The sequence below is a fragment of the Harmonia axyridis genome, chromosome 2 (assembly GCF_914767665.1).
Source record: "Harmonia axyridis chromosome 2, icHarAxyr1.1, whole genome shotgun sequence".
In the NCBI taxonomy this organism is placed as follows: Eukaryota; Metazoa; Arthropoda; class Insecta; order Coleoptera; family Coccinellidae; genus Harmonia; species Harmonia axyridis.
In genome coordinates, this window is record NC_059502.1 from 54,139,536 (window position 1) to 54,159,094 (window position 19,559).

The following is a 19,559-nucleotide window of genomic DNA, read 5'->3' on the forward strand; positions in this document are numbered from 1 at the left end:
ACTATTCGAGGAGTAACTATGACTTTAATAACCTCGAATCTTAGAACATTTTCGAGATTTGTTGGGTGTCCATAAGGTGCATTTTCCTCCATTTAAAAATAAAAAAAGGATCTTTGTATTAGTTATGAACAGCTGATTCGTTACTGTTAAATTGAGTTTCTAGAAAGCAGAGGAATTGCTTATTGTGAGAAAGTAATGTGCAAGAATGAGAGTAGAACAGGAAGTACAGGAGAGTCAAGGTATAGTATATCCAAATCACCTGGAGGAAGATGAATATTTCGCTTATACAAGGTTGAATGGGATCATTCGAGGGAAATCCGCTGTAGAATTGAAAAGGCAAGAGCAGCTTTCATTAAAATGAAAAAACTTTTCACGAATCACGACCTGAACAAGAAGACCAAAATACGACTTCTGAAGTGCTATGTCTTTCCTGTGCTTCTGTATGGGGTGGAGTCATGGACGCTTACTGAAGCTTCGTGTAAGAGGCTTGAAGCATTCGAGATGTGGCTCAACAGAAGAATACTCCGAATCAGTTGGACAGAGCACATGACCAATGAGAGGGTGCTAATATTAGTCAACAAGAAAACTGAAATTGTTGACACCGTGAAAAGGAGGAAACTGGAGTACTTGGGCCACATCATGCGGAATGAACAACGATACGGCCTTCTCCAGCTAATACTGCAGGGCAAGGTTGAGGGAAGGAGAGGTCTCGGCAGGAGGAGAATTTCGTGGCTCAGAAATTTGAGAGTCTGGTTCTTGGAAACAACAATTGGACTGTTTCGTGCAGCAGTGAATAAGGTCACAATAGCCAGAATGGTCTCCAATAACGGATTGGCACTATCAAGAAGAGAAGGTTTGTCCAAGTTTCCAGAAATTCCTTTGGGGCCAGTGAATTTATTGCCTAACAATACTTTCAAATAGGCCCCGGTATTTAGCAGATCGCGGTATCCACTTCAAAAGGACATGTATGGCCAAGCGTTTTTATGGACTAGTTCAAGTGACTTTGGATAAACTAAACATCACACTGTGGAATGGAAAATTCAACATTTCTAAGAACTCAAGAGGAATGAACTCTTATTCACAACTTATAATACATAGAATAATTCGTTATGGATTTTTATTCAATTGATCTGAAAGTGAAGGTATATTATATTAGTATCATAATAACACTGCACATCCATCATCTTTGCAATAATTGCATTGGTTATTTCATTATAATTGTGTAAATTGAAATACGTGGTTCAATATTGGGTATAGGTATTAATATAATTAGGATGGACGGTGTTGAGATTTAATATCATCTCCACATTAGTATTGCCCCTTAATCTGCCCAACCAGGAATTGGAGCTCAATACAGATCTCACACCTCTTCATCAATAACAATACAATAACAATAATATATTTATTTCCATAATCAAAACATACATTGAAAAGAAAATACGTCAATATAACTAGAGAAACTATGAAAAACTAAAACGTTCAGATTTGAAACACAGAAATTAAGTACTCCTCGACATTGTATGGTTCCAGATTTATCAATAATTTTTTGATTTGATTTTTGAAAAGGTTTCCTTTTAGTATTTGATAACTCCTCGGGAGTTATCAAACAGCTTCAAGCACATATATTCCACATTTCTCTACGTCAGTGAAAGTGAATATCTGGGAAAGTGAAACGGGTGGATGCGCCTTGTTCTATTGGAATTCCCATATTCCCGAAACAGATCATGGTTGTTCTTAAAAAATAATAAGCATTTTAGAATATAAGTTCCGGCAGTAGTAAGTATTCCCTGACTTTCAAAATGTCCGCGACAAGATGTTCTCGCAGTGAAACCAAGCATGGTTCTGAGTGCTCTTTTTTGGACCACAAAAATCCTTCCAACATCCGAACCGTTACCCCAAGCTATGATTCCATAGGACATGATCGAATGAAAATTAGAGAAGTACACTGTCCTCATAACCTCAGAGTCGGACTGCAATGCCAAAACACGGAGAGTGTAGAGAACAGAGTTTAATTTACTACGCAATGAGTTGATGTGTTCCGACCAATTCAGCTGATGATCAATTAGAACACCCAGGAAGCTAGTACAGCTTGTCCAGAGAGAACAATATTTTCTGATTTATTAATTCTTGAATGCGAAGTACTGAAAACAACACATTCCTTTTTGCTTGAATTAATGGTTATTTTATTTGAATAACACCAATTTGCGATGGCATAAAAGCCTCTTTCAGCCATCATGACAACCTCCGAAATACATCTTGTGATAGATAAGCTTATGAGGCCATTCTAAGACTATCCAGGAAAGGTACCGGCAATGAGGGAATTAGAAAGCCTGGTCCTGTCTGACTAACTACATGCCAACAGTATGCCTTTTAAATGACGAGATGATAAATAAAACTGGCATCTAGAAAACCTTCACTACAATGGTAAGTGAAAAACAGATTTGCAAAGGGTGTCCACAACCGCAGCTTCCAAAAAAATGAGTGCAACGAGCCGCCACTGGCATATTTAGAACCAAAACACGAAAAGATAAAACTTTCAATGGGCCGTTATAATGAAGAAATAATAATATTTCACGCTTTTCCTGCATGAAGCCAAAAGTCAATAACCTACGGTGAAAAAAAAAGGAAAATAATTTTCACTTACTTTGGTATGGACATAAGATATTGCAAGAGGCGACGGTAATCTTCAGGCTTAGCGCGATCCCGCCTTGGGCTGGCTGGAAAAGATAGGACGGGTCCACCTCTCCGATCTCGTCCCCCAGTCAGCACCACCAATCGCTCTTGAAGGAGAGGCATCAATTCCAGAGCACGTTGTCCATCCATTCTATTGCCTAAATGGAAAATTTCACCCATTAATATTGATCAACATTTATTTAGTCTGTATATATATAATGAAAGTATTATGGTATATTAATCTTAGCAATGAAATTACATCATAAAACGTTTTCCAGCATCGTTGTCAGATTGTAGATTTTTTCCTAATTTAACCGAAAAATCAAAATTAACATTTGAATAATTACAATCAAAATTACACTTCGGCAACATCGTGAATTGATAATAATAATAATAGGAGAGTTTATTCATGAAAATACATTCAATAAACTCTATAAAACTGTAGAGTTTTATGATGGCATCAGTTAGTAGGGCGAGCAAATATTCTCAGATTTGTGAACACTTCAAGAAGTAAAAAACGTTGTTGGTTAGTACTAAAATCTCACCAGGTGTGACGTCATTTCATACATATGATATATATATATGGGCTCTAAAACTTCTGTCGACGTTGTCCGTTGCCACGTGAGACGATCACCGCATTAATATGTATTTTATACCTTAATTGAATAGCCTGTAATATTCCTCACTTTCAAATTAAATATCGTAATTAATAATATATGACTGAAAATTGTGTATGTTTTGGATATTTGGGTATAATACCGCACTTTATATTATTGCCAAGTGTGGGGACATTGGAGATCATTACAGATCTCACACCTCTAACACCTCTTAATGTTGTGATAGATAGATTAGTATATGAGGTCATTCCAAAATTATCCAGGGAAGGTACCGTCAATGAGGGAATTAGGAATCAGAGAGCCTTCCAAGTGGCGAGATGATAAAGAAAATTAGCATCGAGAAAACATTCACTACGATATATATATATATATATATATATATATATATTATTATTATATATAATAATTATAATATTAATATTTTGTATTGCTCTTTCTCAAAAGAATATATATATATATATATATATATATATATATATATATATATATATATTCTTTTGAGAAAGAGCAATACAAAATATTAATTTCAAACAATCAAGCATATGTGTCGATGAATCTCAGTATTAGCAGAGGAAATGTAACGGGGCATCATACATTTCAACGTATGATACAAGAGAACAGATAAAAACCTCAGCAAAAACTCTGTCTCCCCGTATCGGTGTAGTGACTGGTTTGTGTGAACGTTTACAGAATAAGCTGACATAATTTATATTGAAGGACTTCCTCTTCAACCAAAACAAAATTTCCTTTATCCTCTCTTTTCGGTTGACGACTCTATAATTTCCAATTGGATCCTAAAACAAAAAGAAAAGAAGCAGAAAGGAGTACTAAATATTAGTTTTCATTATATCGATTTGAAGTTAACTACCCATTCTAAAAAAGAATCTGAAACTGAATGGATAGCTTGGAAACCATCATGAAATTTATAAATCGGACAATCATTCACCAAGTGGTCAATGGTCTCTTCTACACCACACTCACATAGTGGGCTATCAATAGAACGCCATTTGAAGAGGGTACTATTACAACGACCATGACCAGTTCTAAGTCTATTCAAAATACTACGATGCTATGTAGAAAAAGAAGATCGGGAAAGGGAGTCCCTAATCCCAGTTTTCAATAAAAATACCATCAAATGGTACACAGACGGGGTCCTTACACCCCGAATTGAAAGATTTCTGGACTAAGAAAATATCAGAAATGTGATAATCGATCAATTCTGACAGTCAGACAGGCTCCTATCAGAGCATTGAGCTCACATATCATTGATTAAACTCAATGAAATAGACCAGTATAATAAGAACTGTTCAATGTTGGTTCCCGGTCACCCGGGAATTAAAGGAAATGAGGAGTCTAACCCACTTGCCAGAAAAAGAGCACAAACCTCCATTGGCGTACCCAAGGAGGTATATGTAACAACCTTATACATCACAATCTTATTATGAGTAAGCGAAATTCTTTGGAAAACTTCTTCAAAAGAAGGAAAATTTGAATTTTCCAAAGCTCGGTACGCCACTGCAAACCTCTTTAATGGGCCCAGAATCACATCAGAATATCACCAAAAAGAGTTAGAAGTGAAGTGACTCTGTCTGCTCTCAGATGGCGCTATGGGTGTTCGCGTCACACTACTTCGTCCCTAGCGTATTTAAAAGAGTCGTGCAATGCAACAGGGTCACCTCTCCACGATGGTGTGAGAGGGTGTGAGATCACTGGATTGCCTAACCAATGAATCCACCAGCGATCTCGGTACGAAACGCCAAAAGGGCCTTATACGAGATAAGGGGCCCAACTTTTGAATTTCAAATACAAACCCATATTTGTCAAAGCATTTTTTATCTCGTATAAGGCCCTTTTGCACCCAAAATCTGATGGACTCAGAACCTCAGTATCAGAATATGAATTTTTGCATCCTGATCTGAATGAACGCCACCAGATTTTTGAATAAAAAACGCTGGATAGGGCCCAAAAATGGACGAAAAAATTTTGGTTTCAACCAATTCGGAAGTAAAATTTCCCGCTGAATCCGAATCTGCAATAAAAAAGATGAGTTTGCATTTGAAATTTCAAAGTTGGGCCTCATATCTGTATAAGGCCCTTTGTGTTCCAAAATCAGATGGGCCCATTAGATTCCTCGGGCGAAATTACTAAAAACCCCAGTACCAGAATTTCGATTTTCCACCTGTGCGCGAAATAAATTCACCGTTTCCAGACTTTTGAATCAACCGGTACATGTGAAATCAAACTTCAGCAATTGTACAGTCAAGCCACGGTGAATGGAATTTATACCGTGGTCAAACATGTTACATGATTATTAGATGTTGCGCCACTGTGCTCAACGTGGCAAACCCCCCCTGTCTCAACAATTACACCCTTAGTACGAGGGTATGGAGAGAGCCCTTCCTTCCTTCTCGTCCAGACCTTCAAGTCATCAACACGTGCTCATTAAGTAACCTTCAAGTCATCAACACGTGCTCGTTAAGTAACCTTTAAGTCATCAACACGTGCTCGTTAAGTAACTACGCGCCGCACCACCACAGTTGTAAACCTTGTAACCAATCAAAATATACACGTAAACCCGATACTGTCTATTTCTCGTTCCCGAAAGGGTGGTCCTTCATCACGCATTATTAAACAATATGAACTGATAAATAAACGCTCTACATTTTTTGATGAATTCGGAAAAATAACATTGTATAATTTACCAATCAGATGCAACTTCAGCAAAGAAGCTCTGAGGCATCTTCCCAAGCTGCCTCTCCTGGAATCCGGACACCTATCCTCGGAACTGTGCCAACTGTGAGGACGCGACGGGGACTGCCCTTTAGCGAGAAAATCCCACGAGTTCGAAGATTCGGCCATCGTGCGAACCTGCCCTAAGAGCGATTCACAATTTGCTTCCAGTATTCGGTAATCAATAGTCACTAATATCAGAGAATTGGGAAAATGAGACGGAAGCCAAGTTAATTTGCTTATCGGGAGCTTTTAATAGTGAAAGAAAACACTCGTCCGAAATTGATGACACTAATCACATTTTGAGGAAATACGAACTTTTATAGCATGGGTTTCAGGCGTATATTTCTGGAAGGGTTGGAAAGTTATCTCGGGAAACAAATGTGAAAGTCGAGAATACTCTATCATCTGAGTACACCTCGAAATTAGGAGTACCTCAGGGATCCGTCCTAAGACCTCTGTTGTTCATTCTTTTCATCAATGACCTTCCTCCAAGACTGAGAGATGAGTTGTTCAGATTTTATTCTCAAAACGGTTTACAATCATTCTCGCAGATGTGTTTGATTATTTTGTTTGCTGCCGCCACGTCGTTTGCAGTTAGGGCTTTTTCCTTCGAAGAGCTCCAAATATTGTGGGAGTTTCTACTTGATTGTCTTGTGATTTGATGTCATACAAACAATCTTGTAATCCACATCAAGAATAATGAATGTATTCGTTTTTCAATGGGTTAATATAGTAAGAAACTTGTTATTCGCCACCTAGATACTGTAACCGCATCTAAATATTGTGTAAAATTTGTGAAAAATGGAATTTTTCTGAATATAAATTTGAGATGGTTCAGTGACATAAGGAGAAATAGCATCACAAAATTATCTAGCTTTCATAGCCACCAAATAAGGAATAGGGGAGTGCTGTTTATACCAAAACACAAAACGAGATAATTCGAAATGTCGCCCACATATCATGGGATAAAATTGTTCAACTATTCACCTTCCCATATTCTATCTCTGAATCTTTGAGAATTCAAGGCGAGACTGGAAACTTTGTTGTTAAGAAATTATTATTTTTCTGTTGGTGAATTTCAAATGATACTTTTGATAATTATTTTTGTTGACTTCTTTTTTTCTGACTTGTCTCACACTTAATTTCATGTCTTAAGACAGCGATTCTCAAACTGTTGCCCTTCACTGCCCCCTGTTGTAAATCGAAAAATTTTGCTACCCCTATCCGCAGACATGGGAAGTCAAATAACACAATTACACTCCATTTGAGAATAGACCTATTGGACTATAACTAGAAGAATAAGAACAACTGATAGATGTTTCATCAAGTACCTTACACCACATACAAAAATGTTTCTTTGTCATCGTTATAAAATTTCAATAAATATTTTTTCAAATCTCTCTTTAGCATTTTATCTTTATTTTTCATTTTCAATCTTGCCCCCCCAATCGTGTAAATGCGCTCACCTTAGGGGGCGTGGCCCACAGTTTGAGAAACGATATCTTAAGAGATCTATAAATTTTATTCATTCATTTATTTATCGTTCGGTACTTTTATCTGAAGTGGATGATTTTCATTGTCTGAAAGCACAATACTGAACCTGAAAAGGTGAGTACGCTGCATCGCTTGGAGGAAATTGAATCAGAGTAAAGAATGATTGATTTTGATATTATTTTATTTCCCTTATAAACCTTCGGAATCGGTCTAGGAAAAATTTTATTTAGCAATCCTGAAATTTTCACTTTTCACGTTTTGAAATGTGTGCTATTCTCAGAATAATGAACATAGATCAAGGGAGCATACGTTATTTTCAGTAAGCGAATTTTGTCCTCAACATGAACTCTCAAATTTGACATAAGGAAGGAAATTAAAACCAATATCAGTGACACGATATTTCAATCAATTCACGGGTTTCTTCAAAAAAAAAAGAAAAAAAATCTTATGTCTCATAGTGAATGAAAGTGTCATATTCACTCGAAATATATTGATAAAAAAACCTAAATATATCATATCAGAAATTCAGAAAACAAACTTCAAGCTCGCAAGCTCGTGGAGCAACCGATTACACTAGGAAGCTAAAGTTTGGATTTCAGCAGGTAGATACCGAAAATAATGAATATTCTGCCCACTATAAATTCGACAAATATAATAATATCAAATTCCAAATATACAAATGTGCATATTTTATCGGGAACCACTCAAATAATTATCTTTCATTCGATATATTATACATTAATAATATGCTATAATAAAATTGTGGTTTTGAAAATGAATATCTATTACAATCCGACGTCATCCAGCCATGTTGGGGAATTGGGACACGTAAAAATTGCGTATACTCCCTTTATCTATGTTTAGCACTCTATGGTGCTATGCAATGGACTAGTTTAGTGATGTTGATAATACTATATTTAACACGATAGAATTAAAATATAGAGCAAAACTGAAAAATCAGTAAAAAAGTTTTGAAAATTCATCAATAAATGAGTGAGAAATGGATTTTTTAAATTTACGTATTTTAGCGCGGAACGTCTTTGGTCTCCGACTCGTCTGTGACGTCACGCCACTTGCCTGTGATCGCTACACCATAAATTACGTTTAAATACTTAGCCGCGCCAAGGCTCTCGCGCCGTTTGTAGTTGTACAGTGTAGTTTTAACTCGAGTTTTGTTTTTATGTCACCATAATGAAAGAAGGCTTCGTAGAAGGACAAAGTTACAATTTGCCTAAAATAGATATATTCGCAGTTATGGAGTTTTTTTCTTCAAATCCATCTTATGTCAGTGCTGAAATGAAAGGAGTTAAACTTCGCACACACATGAAGTAGTTTTAGGTCCAATTAAGTCACGCCTCTTTAATTTGTACCACTTCTTCCTTTGATTCATGTCATTTGGTACATGAAAAAAACAATTTATTGGGGTTTTTAATTGTCGTGCTTGCACACATAGGCACAATACAATATTTGTAGGATTTTTTTTATTTCAGCCATCGTGCAACGAACAAAACACGACACGAACGGCGCAAGTGATTGTACACCAATGAATTCGTAAGCACTCTGCCTCGTGTAAGTGGCGTGACGTCACACACTAGACGCTGCGTACTATGAAATTATTCTTCCAAGCGCAATTTCAAATTCCCATAACTTTTTCATTTCTAGAGATATTTCAATGATTCTTCCACATTTTTGTTTCATTTTACTTAAATTTTTAGAATTAACCCTTAACAAAAAAATGAAAACTAGTCCATTATCGAATAGAAAAAAAAAATCCATCCGCCGTTCGAAGCATTTCTCTTCAAAACAGCTGTCACTCAACCCCCCTTCCCATTTAAGATTTTAGGGGTTGCTGTCATATGTCATAGGGTTGAAACAAATTGATTGGAACCAACCGTTTAAAATGTCCCCCTAATATGAACCAAAGTTTTTCATTTTGCATAAGGGTCGAGATATTTAGGGTGGTACTTTTTCAAATTGAGTTCTAAGGCGTAATAAAGGAGGTAAACGAAGAAACTTGAACAGTGAAAATAGGACACCGAGGTGGTTCTAGATATGCCCCATTTATTTTTTCTGACTGCCTTGGACTACCCAGATACAGGTGCTCATTTCTTTCCGAGGTCATAACAAGCGAACCACCCAGTATATTTTGTTCATATTTGGAACACATCTCTCTTATTTGAAGCTCAAATGAATTACCTAATTATCACAAGGAAATCCAGGTCCGGATTTAAAAAAAATATGAATTGTATCCTTGAAACAACACCCTGTATATAGAAATTTTGAAAATCCCTTTTCGATTTGAAAAGAGCACAAAAAACTGAACGAAATCGCGTAATTGAAATTTCCCCAGTCATAATAATCTATAGGACTAAAATCAGGTGATCTAGAAGGCCGGTTGTGGGGACCTTCTCGACCAATCAATAAATTACCAAAATTATCGTATCTACGGATGAGCATATAATGACCTTATTATTTTCATTTATTCCAATGAAACATTCAAGCGTTCAATTTTGAATTAAGAACATAGAGTTCGCCAATTTTTCTTCTTTTAATTACAAGTAGGACTATATTCCTGATGCTAATTACACAATGGGTTGGTCTGAAGTTATAAAGAAAGGAAGCTCATGTATTTAATAATATTTAGTAATTTTAAAATAACAAGGAAAGCGATAGTTTCAATAATTGATTACCAAAACTAAATTCTAATTACGCGACCTCGTTCGGTTTTTTGTGCTCTCTTCGAATGGAAAAACGGATTTAAAAAATTACTATATACAGGGTGTTGTTCCAAGGTAAGTCAGGGTGTTGTTACAAATAATCCGGACCTGGATTTTCTTTGTGATCATCAAGTGATTCATTTAAGCTTTAAATAAGAACGATGAAGAAGATGTTTGTCAAATATAGAAAAAATATACTGGGGGATTCGCTTGTTATGACTCCGGAAAGGAATTAACAAAATTCATGAAACACCCAGTATCTCGTAACCAAGGCGGTCAGACCTAGAAATGGGGTATATCTAGAACCACCTCGGTGTCCTCTAACCAATGATCTAGTTTTTCCGTTCACCAATGAAACACCCTATGTATTTGCCAAAACAACATTCAAACATCCTGACTCTCAAAAACGAAGTGTTTGGGAACTTCTTCATTAAATCATCCTCTTCGTTCTACCTTCAAGTTGAGACACACGGTATAATACACTGCGCAAAAAAATTAACGCACATTCTGAAAATCTCAATTTTAATGAAAGTTAACTCTTCATTGACTTTATAACTTATTTCTTATGTTCTCTCGGGAAGGTTTTGAACGAAACAAGACACATTAAATGGAAGAAAAATTCAGGATTTCACCGAATCTTATGCGAAAGAAGAGAAATAAACAATTTTCAAAATACTGGAATGCTGATAAGTGATTCAATACTTGGTATTTCCACCCCTTGCGTTAATTACAGCTCGGCAACGACGGTTCATACTCAAAATGAGTGATCTTAAAATGTTCTGATCTAATCCTTCCCAGATTTCTCTGAGTTTGATTCCTAAGTCATTAAGAGTAGCTGGATGATTTTCTCAGCCTTCTATTGAGGTTGTCCCAAACCTGCTCAATCGGATTGAGATCTGGACTTTTTGCTGGCCATTCCATTCGAGAGACTTCAACCTCTTCAAGGTACTCCTGAACGATGCGCGCACGATGGGGTCTGGCATTATCGTCCATAAAAATGAAATTTTCACCAATGTATGGGGAAAATGGCACTACATGCTCTTCAAGAATGTTCCTTATATACCTATCAGCATCCATAGCTCCATTATCAACGACCACTAGGTCTGTGCGAGGAGTCAAATTTATTCCACCCCATACCATAATCCATCCTCCCCCGAAACCAGTAGTATTCAGGAAATTGCACTGAGCATATCTTTCATGTGGACGTCTGTACACAAGGGAATGTCGATCACAATGGTAGATGCAGAATCTAGACTCATCTGTGAAGAGAACTCTTTCCCAAGCAGCCTCTTCCCAATGGATATGCTCTCTCGCAAAATCCAAACGCGCCCTTCGATGGGCTGGGGTAAGAGCTGGGCCTCTTGCCGCGACACGAGGCTTAAATCAAATTCTCTGAGGCGATTTCTTATTGTCTGAGTGCTAATTTGCACCCCATGAGTTTGCTCAAGCTGATTTTGAAGGAGGCGAGCGGTTTCAAACCGTTGTCTCAACGAAGAAACTCTCTAGTAACGTTCTTGAATGGCAGTTGTTACCCGTGGTCTACCCTGTCCTGGTCTTCGGACATTCATACCTGTCTCCCTGAATCGCTGCAACATTCTAGACACACTTGTATGGAAAACTCCAAAGCTTTCTGCAATTCTTGTGTATGTCCACCCTTCTTCTCGCAAAACTACCGCTTGGGCACATTCCTCTTGGGTCAAATTGCGTGTTTCGCGTTGCATAGCGATCGAGTGTAGAAAATCATACGAAAGAAAAACTATTGATCACTAGAATTGATCGAGAACAACTGATTTCAGAATGGAGCCAATAAATTAAAAATCTGATAATCTCTTCTTTTTTTATTCCTGCTGGGAAAAAACATCTGTATTGAAGAAAAACGTTGAAAGTGGATAACATATGCATGCATAATTCTGATAAAAATAATTATCATTGAGAACACCTTCAGTTGTAGAATAAATTTCAGATTTCCATAATGTGCGTTAATTTTTTTGCGCGGTGTATTACGAATTTTTATTCGTTTTATATCGATATAATATAGCAGTTGTAAGAGCCGCATCGTATACAATACTTTCAAAACGGGTCAAGAATCATCTAGCTCACTACATCCGAAACAACGTTGCAATATCTCTCGAATTTTCCGATATTTTAGGACTAAGCGACGACGCTATTCACGCCGTTGAACGTATTGCGGAGGAAACTGTAGTTCCGGCGACTGCATCGCGATCCGCGTAAATTGCGACTGACGCGGCGACGTCCGTTCCGGAGACGTCGCGACGCCGGCGCCCCTAAGTCCTCGGACGCGTCTTTCAGCTGAGACGCGAAAAAGAGAATTTAATTAATGACGGGTATGGGAAATGTGTTCGCCCTACATAGGATTATTGGCGAATCTAAACGCCCCCTAGAGGCGAAATAGTTAATCAACTAAACAAGTACTCATTGTTTTAATTTTTGGGTATTTCTGTAGTCTAGATAATGTAATGTTTCGAATTTGGTAAGTGTATTCTGTCAAAATAGGAAGAAAAAGAAATAGATACAGGGTGTTAAAGTTTGAAAAGAAAAAATTTTTATACTATACTTTTTTATAAAGGGTGTTTTTTTAGAGCTTTAAATTTCAATAAAACAACGATGGATTCTCGATTGACATGAATTTTATTTATCCGCAAGATGATCTTGTGGCATTACATTTTAAATATGATTTCTGGCATATTACTGCCACGGCTGGCTCGGATATAGTCCAATCTGGACGTCCAATTTTCGATGACTTTTTCCAACATTTGTGGCCGTATATCGGCAATAACACGGCGAATGTTGTCTTCCAAATGGTCAAGGGTTTGTGGCTTATCCGCATAGACCAATGACTTTACATAGCCCCACAGAAAGTAGTCTAGCGGTGTTAAATCACAAGATCTTGGAGACCAATTCACAGGTCCAAAACGTGAAATTAGGCGGTCACCAAACGTGTCTTTCAATAAATCGATTGTGGCACGAGCTGTGTGGCATGTTGCGCCGTCTTGTTAGAACCACAGCTCCTGGACATCATGGTTGTTCAATTCAGGAATGAAAAAGTTAGTAATCATGGCTCTATACCGATCGCCATTGACTGTAACGTTCTGGCCATCATCGTTTTTGAAGAAGTACGGACCAATGATTCTACCAGCCCATAAAGCGCACCAAACAGTCAGTTTTTCTGGATGTAACGGTGTTTCGACATACACTTGAGGATTAGCTTCACTCTAAATGTGGCAGTTTTGTTTGTTGACATAGCCATTCAACCAGAAGTGCGCTTCATCGCTAATGGACGTAGTGCGCGATACGTATTCCGCACAGAACCATTATTTTCGAAATAAAATAGCACTATTTGCAAGCGTTGTTTAGGCGTGAGTCTATTCATGATGAATTGCCAAACCAAACTGAGAATAAATCACTTGACAGCTGTTAAATCGGTCGCCATCTCGAGCAGTGATGCCAACTTAAAGTTATATACCTCGAAAAAAACACCCTATACTTATAACACTAGTATTATTACATTCATTGTTTTAATTATTAGGTATTGAAGATTGGAACACTACAACACTAGATTATGTAGTGCTTTGAATTGGGTGAATGTCTCCTGCCAAGGTTATCCAGTGGCGTAGATATAGGGGAGCGATGATCCTTTTCTTATCATTCACTCAAGATTTTCAAATTAAAACCTATATTTTTTATTATTTCAGCCGATTCTACGTACAAAATAGTGGGGGTTACCTACTCAAAAAACCCTATACCTAAAATGACCACTTCAAGAGTTATCGAGGAAAAATCTTAAATGAGGAAAAACCACAATTTATAACTGTGTGGAGTAGTATGTGACTGTGAGAACACAGAAAGAAACTTAAATTATCAAAATATCGAATTTTTGATTCTTTATGTTTTCCGGGACTACTACACACAGTGAGGAATTGCGGTTTTTCCTCATTTAAAGTTCTCCGCGATAACTCTTTAAAGTATTCATTTTAGGTGAAGGGTTTGCTTAAGTAACTCCCACTATTTTTGTTCGTAGAATCGACTAAAGAAATGAAAAAATATAGATTCTAATTTGAAAATCTTGAGTTTTGAATTTGAGTTGTCCAAGTTCATGATCTTATGAACACCCTGTACATTTTTTGGTCCAAACCAAAAAAGTCTGATAATACTACGTATTCGCAGCATCGAAAAAAAATATCGAAAGAAGCTTTTTCTGTCGATAAATCCAAAAGAATTTGAGTCCTCATTCCCACCATTTTTTTCATAAAAATCCCATTAACTCATGAACCATTGAGTTTTCAACCAAGGTATGGCATATTTGGGCAATATACTTAATAGACAGGACATTGTTTCCGTCGGTCATCTGCAACAATTTTAGTAAATGCTGGAGCAGATTTAATTGATTTGAAGAGGCTTGGAGGATGGAAATCCTCAACGAGAGCCATATTCTATACTATTTCTTAGAGGGAGCAGCTTTTACACCCTGTTGGGCTTTCATAACTTTCACAACAATTTTTTGTTCTTCAAGAAGGAAAGCTCTGACGATCTTTTCCTTCACGCACTTGTGGCACAACACATCACCATAAGCCCTCTTGACCATCTTCTTACGTCTGCAGAGCCTGGACCTTTCATAGGATCTGGCTGGTACAATACCCCTCAATTTATCTTTGCATTGACCACATTTTGGTACACTCTTTGCTTTTTTGAGGTACAAGTAGTCCAATCTACCACCAGGAGTATGAACTATTCTCCTCCTGTTGGATTTTGTGTTGTATGAAACCTCCTTGTGAAAACCAACCGTTGAACCATTTTGACGATAGGAAACTTTGAAGAAGCTTTCAGAAATAAAGTGGACATAGCAGATAAAATATTTAAAGGAAATGTTGACGAAAAATTTATTAGTTCTATTATTACCGAAGGAGAAAACAGCAATGTCAACTATTCAAATAATATAATGAATAAATTTAGAGCGACTACTGAGGCGGCTATCGAGAAAGAGAATGACGTTTCAGGTAGAATTCAACCTATGTTTAATAACTGAACAAACTGCGAAATACCTACATACAAAAATAGATTTAATAAGCATTACAAATATGTACCTACCTATCTAATAATATACTGAATAAATGTAAATTCCTGATGGCGAGTTAGTTTCAAACATAAATGTCCCTACTATCCAAAATGCACAGGGCGTCCCAAATTCGATGCTCACTGAAAGCATCTCGAAAACTATTATAGTCAGAAAAAAATCTTCAGGGAAACCCGAACTCTTTTTTTGAATTAATGAAAAAGCAGAACATAGATAGATATCTCGATTCGTTCTCGAGGTAAAGGGCGTTTCTGAAAAATGACTGTTCCACATATTATATTTCGTTATATCTTGGTTTCTGTTCTGAAACGATTTTTTCAGTAGTTTTTATATTTTATATGGTACTCATAATAGATCATAGAAACTAATTAGCGTTTTAGAGATATAGAGCAAAGTTGGTGTTCCTTGAATGGGACATCTACATTTATCAACGCAGTTTCTCAGCCGCAGATTTGTCGAAAATTATTCCGTTATCGTTTTTTTCAAAAATGTCATCCGTTTCGGAGATATTGAGTTTTTGTCTTAATTTTTGGACGGGACACGCTATATATAAATATTTTTCTTTTATTTGGAGATTAAATTCTTAGAATTGTATTCCAGTCATCTAAGGTGTTCCATTAAAAGAAATTATTTCGATCATTTCAAAGCGGCTTTTCAAATTGATCAATTTTTAATACTTCTTAGATATAGGAAGAATTTATGAGTTAATACAAATAATATATCCTGAAAGAGTTGATTAATGAAGCAAATAGACTGCGCTAAAAAATTAACGCACATTCTGAAAATCTCAATTTTAATGAAAGTTAACTCTACATTGACTTTATAATTTATTTTTTATGTTCTCTCGGGAAGGTTTTGAACGAAACAAGACACATTAAATGGAAGAAAAATTCAGAATTTCACCGAATCTTATGTGAAAGTAGAGAGATAAACAATTTTCAAAATATGTCTTGAATTAATCCTTTCCAGATTTCTCTGACTTGGATTCCTAAGTCATTAAGAGTAGCTGTATGATTTTCTGAACTTCTCAGCCTTCTATTGAGGTTGTCCCAAACCTGCTCAATCGGATTGAGATCTGGACTTCTTGCTGGCCATTCCATTCGAGAGACTTCAACCTCTTCAAGGTACTTCTGAACGATGCGCGCACGATGGGGTCTGGCGTTATCGTCCATAAAAATTAAATTTTCACCAATGTATGGGGCAAATGGCACTACATGCTCTTCAAGAATGTTCCTTATATACCTATCAGCATTCATAGCACCTTTATCAACGACCACTAGGTCTGTGCGAGCAGTCAAAGATATTCCACCCCATACCATAATCGATCCTCCCCCGAAACCAGTAGTATTCAGGAAATTGCACTGAGCATATCTTTCTGCAATTCTTGTGTATGTCCACCCTTTTTCTCGCAAAACTACCGCTTGGGCACATTCTTCTTGGGTCAAATTGCGTGTTTCGCGTTGCATAGCGATCGAGTGTAGAAAATCAAACGAAAGAAAAACTATTGATCACCTGAATTGATCGAGAACAACTGATTTCAGAATGAAGCCAATACATTCAAAATCTGATAATCTCATCTTTTTTTATTCCTGCTGGGAAAATACATCTGTATTGAAGAAAAACGTTGAAAGTGGATAACATATGCATGCATAATTCTGATAACAATAATTATCATTGAGAACACCTTCAGTTGTAAAATAAATTTGAGATTTCCATAATGTGCGTTAATTTTTTTGCGCAGTGTATAATTGAGGAACTGAGATCTAAGAATCGGGAAAATATAAATCGATTATCAGTAGTCGCCACTTAACCTAAACTTACCAAAGTATATTCGAATGTATTGTCCTGAAACAAACAAAAAATGAGATAATAAGTGGGATTTATACAAGTGAAAAAATTATAAAAGTTTAATGAGTCTTCTTGATGAAGGATATTTAATATAATGTAAATTTAATAATTCCGTTGAACTATAAGGCACTGATGAGGAAAAATTGTATTATTAAATACAAAAATTCCGAAACGTACGTCTGTCTTTATGTTAATTTAGTTGTTCAATTTATTAACCGTTTACTCAATTTGTACAGTTTTAGTCATTTTGAATTTTTCTTTTGGTTGATTATTAAATTTGTCATTTTTAGAATTGGAATATATTCCAAGACAAAAATAAACTGAATATATCAGATATATTATTGTGAAGGATTAGACACAAAGTTGTCAAATTATTTGATTTACAAGTGAAAAAAGTCTAAGAATTTGTAAATAAAATAAAATTAAAAAAAAATTAAATTACAAGTACATTGGGTACTTTTCCTCACAGCATATCGTAGCTCATGAGAAAAATTTTAAACTATGGGAAGAATCATTATCTCGCAGAGCTTTGAGGGAAGAAGCGTTGGATACCTGCCAATGTGGCAACTGGGTAAGTCCATTTTTACAGACTTCAGACTCCAATATTTATTATCTACCCTTGAAAATTATCTTCAGTGTACACTCGTTAAAAAAATTGAACCCTTAAGTGAAATTAATATACCTAGTTCAACAAGGCACAAGTCTCGGGCCTGGCATCACCAATGCTATACCATTTTTTTCTCTCGTTAGTGCCAAGCTTCTGCAGATAAGTATCAAAATTTCGGAACATTTTCATTATCACTCAATTCGCCAATACTATCAAGACGAAGATGGACATTCATTTTAGGCACACATTGTCGAGACAAAAAATGAAGACTATTCAGACAGGCAAAAAAAATTTGGGCATGCCATTTGAAAAAATGGACTTGTGAACAAATTGCAGTGTCTTTCGGATCACTAATAAAGGGATCCGTAAATTTGCAGAAGCACTGAAAATTTTTCGGGATTTCAATAAAAAATAAATCATACAATTATCTCGAATGGTTTTCAAGGTATGATCTTTAGTTTAAACTATTTAAACAATGAAATTTTTCGAAAAATGTGGCCTACGTAAAAAAGTACCACAGATGACAAGTGGGTTATTTCTAAATCAGAATTTAATGGATATCACAAGTATGATATAAAAAATAGGCATTCCCATTTAAAAAAACAAAGTGATATCGTGTTTCACCTCTTTCGGACCATCCTGTCAAAAATAATTCAAGCTTATGCGCTGAGTGCTGTCGATTCCCTCAAAATTTTAATCATTCTCCTAGCCCAAAATCGAGTTATCGACCGATCGAACACTATTGACTTACCCTGTATACACTACTATAACAAATTCGGGAAAAAAATCATAAAAATCTATCCTGTCGTTCTTGAGTTGTAAACGTTATACAACTGAACCCATTTTGTTCAATATACAGGTTGTCTGAGAGTTCTATCCTCAGCGGGAATATGTATTCTTTAAAATGAAGAATATCAAATTCCCGAAACCGTGTACATTTTTCGGGGAATATTGTAAAGAAAAAGTCGAATTATAAATATTTTATTCAATCTGGACAAACACAAATATACCTAAAGTTGGTAGAAATATTTTGAAGAAATAACGAAAGCACCGAGGTGAAGTCAGAAACTTTTGAGCGCTTGTTCTTTCATTCACCATCGCGCCCTTGAAGACCACATATAGCTGTTTATATGACATATACAGTTCTGTGGTCTCCAAGATCTAGGTGCATGATATAAGTGCAAAAATCATTTGGCCAACCGCATTTTATTCCTAATTGGAGAATTCGATATTCAACTTTTAATTTAATGGTTGAATATCGATAAATTCACCGGTGTGAATTTGGCAGACCGTTTCCAGCAGACTGTTTGACGGAAACACCCGAAGGCGGTGACCAGTGGCGTGCGGCAAAAAAACGATTTATTATGGTACTATTCTCTAGATCGGAAAGATATTTAGGAAGTGGATTCCGAATATTATTCGGAGTATCCGTTGGAGGAAATATTGATTTTCTATAGATCTCGGGATATTTTAGCAACGTTTTTATTCAAATTATCATCAGTCTAACTTGAAAAATTCATATCTAAGGAAGTACGCGTCGGAGCATAACCATATTTGGAATGTAGATTACCATTAACAATGAGAATAAACTGTGAAAAAATGATTGACTTCCCTAGGGATCCAGGGGTAGTTTTTCCAACCCTTATATTTCGAAAATTTGTAACTTCGGAAATACGCGTCGGAGCATAACCCTATTTGGAATGTAGATTACTATTAACGATGAGAATAAACTGTGAAAAAATGATTGACTTCCCTAGGGATCCAGGGGTAGTTTTTCC

The 19,559-nt window shown here is 36.3% G+C and overlaps 1 protein-coding gene and 1 pseudogene across 7 annotated transcripts in view; both read right to left on the minus strand.

The window, feature by feature from the left end:
* LOC123673750 (triple functional domain protein) overlaps positions 1-19,559 on the minus strand; it is a 250,022-nt gene that overhangs the window by 223,681 nt on the left and 6,782 nt on the right. For all 7 annotated transcript variants that reach the window (XM_045608400.1, XM_045608399.1, XM_045608401.1 and 4 more), the window contains exons 2-3: positions 17,148-17,171; positions 2,645-2,831 (exon numbers count right to left, since the gene is read on the minus strand). In XM_045608400.1, coding sequence (XP_045464356.1) covers positions 2,645-2,823 — 179 coding nt within the window. In that variant the 5' untranslated portion in view covers positions 2,824-2,831; positions 17,148-17,171. The remainder of the gene's footprint in view (positions 1-2,644; positions 2,832-17,147; positions 17,172-19,559) is intronic.
* On the minus strand, positions 14,691-15,046 carry LOC123673751 (annotated as a pseudogene).